Consider the following 7,925-nt stretch of genomic DNA (forward strand, 5'->3'; position numbering starts at 1 on the left):
ACGTTAAAGAAACACAACACAATTGAGAAACCAACAATAGAAATACAAAAGCATAAGTAGAGGCTAGAAGCTACATCCAAAACCACCATCATCTAATGTAAAACAGATAGAACTAGAAATACAAAATAAAGAAACGTACTGAAAACCACTAGCCCAACCCCATGACTACTCCTAGTTTTTGTCAAAGCTTGGACCAAAATTGTGGAGTGAAAAAAACACCTTGCACCTTATCAACGTTTCTTCTAGATTGTGGGTAAGGCTTCTTCTTTCTTTTTTTGTTTTGTCCTGGTTTGGGACAGGTTATTAGAAAAAATATTTAGGCATATGCGTTGTATGTGCAGCAGCTACGCATAAATTTTTTTATTTAAAAAAAGCCTCTTTGAGGCATTAGATCAAGCAACTTGTGGGCACACGGTAGAGTTGTGGAGGGCTATAACTTCTTGCGAGGAAAATGTCTACAATGAGCAGGAGATTCTATAAAAAAAAAAGTATCGAAAATATAATTTTGCTCCAAATAAGCTTGTCTACAAGGAAAGAAGAGCTATTGGAAAATGCCCATTAGCTCCAGAAGAGGCAATATCGTCTTTCTTGTTAATGTTTCTTTATCGTCTCTTTTATGAATTTTTTTTTTTATGTACAGTCGAAAGCATACAAAAATAGTGGGGGGAAAAAAGTATGAAAGCATATATGATAATCATGCATAGGAAGATGAGATTTGTTATGTGATTTGGTATTTATATCACACACTCAAAAGTCTCACACAATACATCATTTAATGAAATACCTCAAAATCAGTAAGTTTTTTAATACCACGGTACTTTTTCTTATATTTTAAAAGTCCTAATTGAATACCACCGAACTTGTATTGATTATTTAAAAATCCTAATTGAATACCACTAGATTTTTATTGATTACTTAAAAATCCTAATTGAGTACCACCTTACTTTTAAGCTTCAAAACAATCCATTGAAATCACAATTGAATCCTTTAACTTAAACCAGCACTGAATTTCCAAGCACGGATTGTTGATAAATGGAGGAGATTGGAGGCATATCCTTGTTTGTACTTTTCTTTCGTTTTTTCTTTTGTTCTTTCCATTTTCTTTTTTTTTTCTTTTTTTTTTTTGTAATTTGTTTTTGCTTTTTGCTTTTTTCAGGTAGATGAACTACTAGAAAACTGCACATAGGCATTGGCAGGCAAACAAACTCCCAGTTTTTGTGAGTTGAAGCAAAAAATTTGTCGATGTTTTACCCGAAGGAAAATTTGTCGATGTTTCTTCTAGAAAACAGAAAACAGACAACGGCACATAGAATAGAACCAACGCCACAAGCATATAACTTTATTTTCCTCTCAAACTAAACTCTTTGAGCATGAGTAATGTGCCAGGATGACCTGTCCAAAAGTCCAATCAACTGAAAAGTTAAGGGTTTGTGAGATTGCTTTTAGAAGAAGCACTTCTGTTTGTAAGCGATTTTGTTAAGAATTCAAGTGCTGCATGTAAAAACACTTGAAGTTTTTCTTGAAAAAGCACATGTTGGTCATTCTTAACTAAAAAATAAAAATAAAAATAAATTTGTTTGTCAAACGCAGTCGCAAATACTTTATTAAACCCATTAAGAAGCATTCTCAAACAAACTCTAAGCACAAATAGTTGATTCAAAGGGCACAAGAGAGCATAGTGCCTTATGAATCATACTGTAGTAGTGAAGTATATCTCGATCAAACAAAGTGTTGTAACGCGATTGCAGTTGGATCAAAATTTTGGATTATAATGGTAAACACAACTCTTTAAAATTCTCATAAGATGTATGGTGGTAACCTAGGGCAGCTATAAAGTCATTTGATTAGGTGATCTTCAGTATCTACCTCACACTGAGTACCAGTTTAAACACATCATGATATGACCCTCAGCAACTGCTTATGGAAACAGTTTAAACACATCATGCCTACAAGGGAAGGGAAGCTTTTATAATAAAAAATGAAATATGGAAGGGAAGGTGCACGCTTTGTTTCATGACCAACTACCCCTTCCCCATTTTTTCAAGACAGTTGGCTTAAAATTAAAGTAGTTAATTGCAAGGGTTTGACTTATGTATCTTTTTAATTCGATGATTAACAAATTTAAACATAATTAGTGATAATTATGGTAGACAACCATGGGAGAAAATTTTGTGGTTATTTTCCCTTTTTCACTCATTCCACACTTTACGTAATTATTTCTTCTTTTTAAAGGGAGCTGATTTTCCCACTCCTCTTTTATCCATTTACACTTCCTTTGTTAGAAATTGTATGTTCCCACTTCTCTTTTCTCCATTTACACTCCATTTTTTGTTATAGTAAAAACTATTAAAAAAAAAAAATGGAGTGTAAGTGAACAAAAGGAGAGTGGGAAAATTACCATCCTCTTTAAAATACTCAAATCAAATTTATCTGAAACGTGTGGTTTTCGTGCGATTCCTTTAATCCAAATTTACCTAAAGTCATATATCCGACAAAGGAATCAACTGTGTTTTTCCCCCCCATTGGAAGTACTAAAAAAACCAAAAAAAAAAAAAAAAAAACCAATAATTTTTTTATGTGTGGAGGAGTTTGATAGGTTCAGAAATATAGACCAGCTTACTGGTAGGTAGATTTTCTTATTCTGGTGGCGGGTAAAGTCGCTTAAATTTTAAGTATTGCAAATTGCAACGCCATTAGTCTTTGCTTATAAAAATTAATCACGTCTTCTTGACCCCCAAATCTCTCTCACGCACCCTACAAACTGTCATCAGAACGTGGGCAGTGGACTTAGAGCGCTCCTTTCGTTTTGACTCGAGTAGTAATTGAAGCGCTAGCTACTGTTTGGTTCCCGAGAGAATCAAAAAGAGAGAAAGGGAAGGAAAGTGTGCAAGATATATATTTGAGGAAATGGCCGTGGGAGGTTTCGCCGTTGACGGGCCTCTGGCTGTCACTGGCGTCGAGGGCAAGATAACGGTTTCCGTCGTGATCACGTGCATCGTCGCTGCGTCTTGCGGCCTCATATTTGGTTATGACATCGGAATTTCAGGTGCGTTTTGTGTTAATTATTTAGCGGTTTCGTTAATGTTGACGTTCGATTTTAACTACACTTTGTTTTAGTGTTTTCTATTCAGTTTTTCCTTCCTCGTCTGTTTATGTTTATTTATTTAATTTTTCCTGTTTAATGAAGTTTTTCACCTGACAAAACTATCCAAAAACTAAAGGGAAAAAAGAACTATTAGAAGAAGCATGAGGGGGTTCCAAATTTGCAATTGATGAGTGAAATTAAGTTCAGTAGTTGTAGCCTGCAAATATTAGAATTATGGGTAGTCACCGTTCAACTTAAACAATATTAGTTGATAGTTATTTTCTAGTAAATTATTTTGACTCATTAATCAAATGCGGATTCTACGTTGATATGATCAGAAATTTCTCAAACACGCGCATAAATCGCTGAACGTAAAATAAGTCTTTCTAACTTTTATACCTCGACAATGACAATGTATGTATTAAATGTCAAAAGCTAAATTGAAAGTAATAATATCCATTGCCTATATCCTACAAAGAGAACAACTCTTACCTACAAAGGACATGTTGAATCTTGGGCCTCTACCTTGGCAGCTATCTGACTCTCATAATTCACGAGTTGATATTATTCCATTAATCATGATGATGTTTTTAGATGGCCAGCTAGGCTTTGGCAGCTCAAGTTTTGGTTGGGTTGGGTAGGGTTTGGTTTATTTGTCAAAAGTCTATGATCTTGGAAAAAAGAAAAGAAAAAAGGACAAAACAGATTTTTCCGATCTCCATAATTGACAACAAATTTGCGGCTGAATGCTGTTGACTGTTAGGTTAGGTTGGGTGTCCCATGATTTTTTATTTTTTATTATCATTAAGAAGATAACGTAGAGATCTAATCAATTTTAATAATCGAAACCAATTTGGGTTTTGCATTTACAGGTGCGATGATTTTTTAAGGTTGTTTCTTGGTTGGCCGCTTTTTAAAAGCCTTCCTATTGCTTTCTTCCCCTCATTATCATTTGTTTAAGTGATTCATATTATTAAACAAAGAATTATACAATTCTCTCTCCCCCTCGTTATTATATGAGTAGCATCATCTTGATCTTTTTGGGAGATTCATTATTATACCTAATCAGTTCTGTTTTACTGAATTTCTGTAGTTTAAAGAAACTGTAGTCACTCACTATTAGATCTAATCAAATGATTAAGAAAAAACAAGTTTAAAAATCAATATGTTATCATTTTATATTAATTTTATTTAACAAAAGCTAAAATTAAAAAAGTAAAGGAAAGCAAAACACGCTTTTTGGAGAAAACGAAGAACATGTTTGCATCCATCGACATTCACAGCCACAAACTCCAATTGAAATTACAACAAACTTGGGGAAGTGAGCTCCATAGCCTCAATAGGATTCGACAATTGACCCATTTGAATGGTGGTGATGAAGAACCCGACCCATGAGAGAATCTGGTCATTGGTGGCAATTTGGTCGAGAGGAGGGGCGAGATTCCGAAGACGACAAGCAATTCGTCATTGGGTGGGTGGAGATTGAGGTTTATTTTTATAGAGATCTTGTTTTTAAAGATTTTATTTAGAATTTTCTAAAGGTGGAGATGGAGGTTGATCTTCTCCATTGTATGAAGGAGATGGTGGAAGTTGATCACGTGGTGGTGGAAAGTTCTGCCTTTTTTCAATCGGATGATGGTGGGGGTGGTTTGGGTTTTTTTTTTTTGTTTTTTTTATTTTTTTTATTTTATATTTAATTTTATAAAATTTAATTTAATTTAATTTTTTTTTAAACTTATTTTTAATTATCAAAATAATGTTTTGATGATACAATTATAATTTTTAAATTTTTTTTTTTTTTATCAACCCTTAGATCTAATCAGAGAGTAGTTGATCACAGTTTTCTTGGACTATAAGGGTCCAAGAGAACGGGATTGTGTACCTAATATAGGAGCTCAAATTATAAAATTTTTTATATATTGCAATTACATAAATTTGAACTACAAGGCAGAACCATGAATTTTAGAAGATGGGTTTGTTAAAGTTATTAGCTTAAAATCTAATTATATTTATAAATTGAAAAAATAGTTTCTATATATTGCAATTACATAAATTTGAACTACAAGGCAGAACCATGAATTTTAGAAGATGGGTTTGTTAAAGTTATTAGCTTAAAATCTAATTATATTTATAAATTGAAAAAATAGTTTCTAGAAATAGAAGTATACTATTACATAAATCATGCTAGTTGCAAATACAAGAAGAAAAAAAAATGAAATTATAATTATATTATTCACGAAAGGTTGAATTTCATTTAGACCTCTGACTATGCCTATTGATATTGGTAAAGTATGAAATTGTGAATTTTTTTTAATTCAAAGTTAAAGTACTTGGCTATATATATAAATCATGCTAGTTGCAAATACAAGAAGAAAAAAAATAAAATTATAATTATATTATTCACGAAAAGTTGAATTTCATTTAGACCTCTGACTATGCCTATTGGTATTGATAAAGTATGAAATTGTGTATTTTTTTAAATTTAAAGTTAAAATACTTGGCTATATAGGTTTTATTTTTATTTTTTTGAGCCCCAAACCTTCATTGGGCTACAGCCCATGGCAGTCCACTATGTGGTTCTGCCAGTGTTTGACCGTGAACCTTTGCTTAAGAACCACACATTTGGAATAAAAATCTATCTTACTCATTAGTTTTAACAACATATCAAACTATTTGATAAGAGAATTAAGATGCGGCCGAGCTAACCAGCTCAATTTCGCCTACATCTGTCAGTCGGAAGAACTTATATTTTTAATACGTGTTGATATCAGACATAATGAACTGAATGACAAGTTGATTATATTAAACCTACCTAGCACTACACTTATTATATTAAAGTGAATAGTTTGCTGATCAAATGCATGAAATTAACCATGAAAATGCACAAATTTTTCAGGAGGAGTGACAACAATGCCATCATTTCTGAATAAATTTTTCCCGTCAGTGCTGAGAAAGGAAGCAGGAAGGGCCCCCAAAAACATATATTGTGTGTATGATAGTCAGGTTTTGACGTCCTTCACATCCTCTCTCTACATAGCTGGTTTGGCTGCCTCTCTTGTAGCCAGCCGTCTGGCCAGGATAGTGGGCCGAAGGAATGTCATGGTGCTGGGTGGGTGTACCTTCTTTGCTGGGTCTGCTATCAATGGTGGGGCTGTCAATGTTGCCATGCTTATCTTGGGCCGTATCTTGCTTGGATTTGGTGTTGGGTTCACAAACCAAGTAAGTCTACCAATCTCTAACGCTATGTTTGGGTTTGCTAAGAATATAGCCCATCAAAATGGAAGATTCTATTACATTCCAAAAAATGGGATTTTGGACCCAATAATTTCTTCAAAATTCTAAACATTGGAGTATTAACAAAAAAGTGGGATTGTTTATGTCGTGACAGCGTTGAGTGGTTGAACAATTTAATTAAAATAATGATTATCTTTACTTTTTTAATACATATCATCTTTAATTAGATTGTTTTGTCATTCAATGTTGCCACTCAATACTGTCACATCGCAAACACAAATCACGCAAAAAAATTTCTCCAAAATGTACCATCCCACTGTGATTACCTATGGACCATCTTTGGAATAAAGATGTGGAGCCCAAAAAAGTGCCTCACAAATCAATTGAGATCGTACAAAGAGTTTTATCCTGTACTTATGATATTTTCTCTAGAGACTCGATTACATATGACAAGGTACTAAAATACCTAGTCCATCAATTGGTCTTGGCCTAATTTTATTTCTCCCCCATTGTTGATAAGAAATAAAAATAAAAAACTGCATTAACAATGTACAAAATTTTAGGCATTTAGGTATTTAATTAATCTCACAGTTATAATGCGCATTGAAGTAATATTGCATGCAAATGTGAGTTAAGTCAGTTTACCAACACATTGTGTCTCTAACCCCGCGTTTGTATCTGACACAAAAATTCAACTACAACTCAGTACATTATAGTAGCTTAGAATTGTCTTGTCCAAAAATCAAAAATAAGAAAACCAATTGCATTGCTCAGAGTACGAATCCACATTTACTGACATCCCCTTCTAACAATGTCCAAACAGTCTGCACCAATCTACCTCTCAGAGATCGCACCACCCAAGTGGCGCGGCGCATTCAGCACAGGCTTCCAGTTCTGCATCGGAATCGGGGTGGTGGCCTCCAACTGCATTAACTACGCCACCTCGAAGCACAGCTGGGGCTGGCGCCTCTCCCTCGGCCTAGCCATAGTCCCAGCCATCATCATGACCACCGGCGCCCTCTTCATCTCAGACTCACCCACAAGCTTAGTACAACGCAACAGACTAGACCAAGCCAGAAAATCTCTCATCAAAATCCGAGGCAAGGAGGATATCGAAGCAGAACTTGCCCAGCTAGTTAAGGCCAGCGAGATCGCCAAAGCTCTCGACGAGGAGCCATTTGTGACCATATTTCAGAGGCAGTACAGGCCTCAGCTTGTGATCGGGGCCATTGCCGTGCCCTTTTTTCAGCAGCTCACTGGCATTAATATCATTGCTTTCTATGCGCCTGTGTTGTTTCAGTCGGTAGGGTTTGGCAACGACTCTGCTCTCATTGCGTCTATTATTCTTGGGTTGGTTAATCTTGGCTCGATCCTTGTGTCGACGTACATGGTTGATCGTCATGGCCGGAGGTTTTTGTTCATGGAGGGTGGCATCCAAATGGTCATCTGTCAGGTATGTATAATTTTACCTTGAAAAAGATAATACATTTTATTTGAGTATGAAACCCTTACAATTAAAAACTGATTGGGTTTATGGTCAAAGGTCCTAGAATGAAAGCCACTATGTGTAGGTGAAATACAATCATGAAGCGAGCTGCATAACATA

At 34.9% G+C, this 7,925-nt stretch overlaps 1 protein-coding gene across 1 annotated transcript; it reads left to right on the forward strand.

Moving 5' to 3' along the window:
* The first annotated feature begins 2,704 nt into the window (after positions 1–2,704).
* LOC117613963 (sugar transport protein 5-like) lies at positions 2,705–7,884 on the forward strand. Its single transcript, XM_034342602.1, has 3 exons — positions 2,705–3,046; positions 5,982–6,304; positions 7,143–7,884. Exons 1-3 carry the CDS (start codon positions 2,908–2,910, stop codon positions 7,791–7,793), a joined length of 1,113 nt encoding a protein of 370 aa, XP_034198493.1. The 5' UTR covers positions 2,705–2,907; the 3' UTR covers positions 7,794–7,884.
* Positions 7,885–7,925: the final 41 nt, after the last annotated feature.

The sequence above is a fragment of the Prunus dulcis genome, chromosome 1 (genome assembly GCF_902201215.1).
Source record: "Prunus dulcis chromosome 1, ALMONDv2, whole genome shotgun sequence".
Classification (NCBI taxonomy): domain Eukaryota; kingdom Viridiplantae; phylum Streptophyta; class Magnoliopsida; order Rosales; family Rosaceae; genus Prunus; species Prunus dulcis.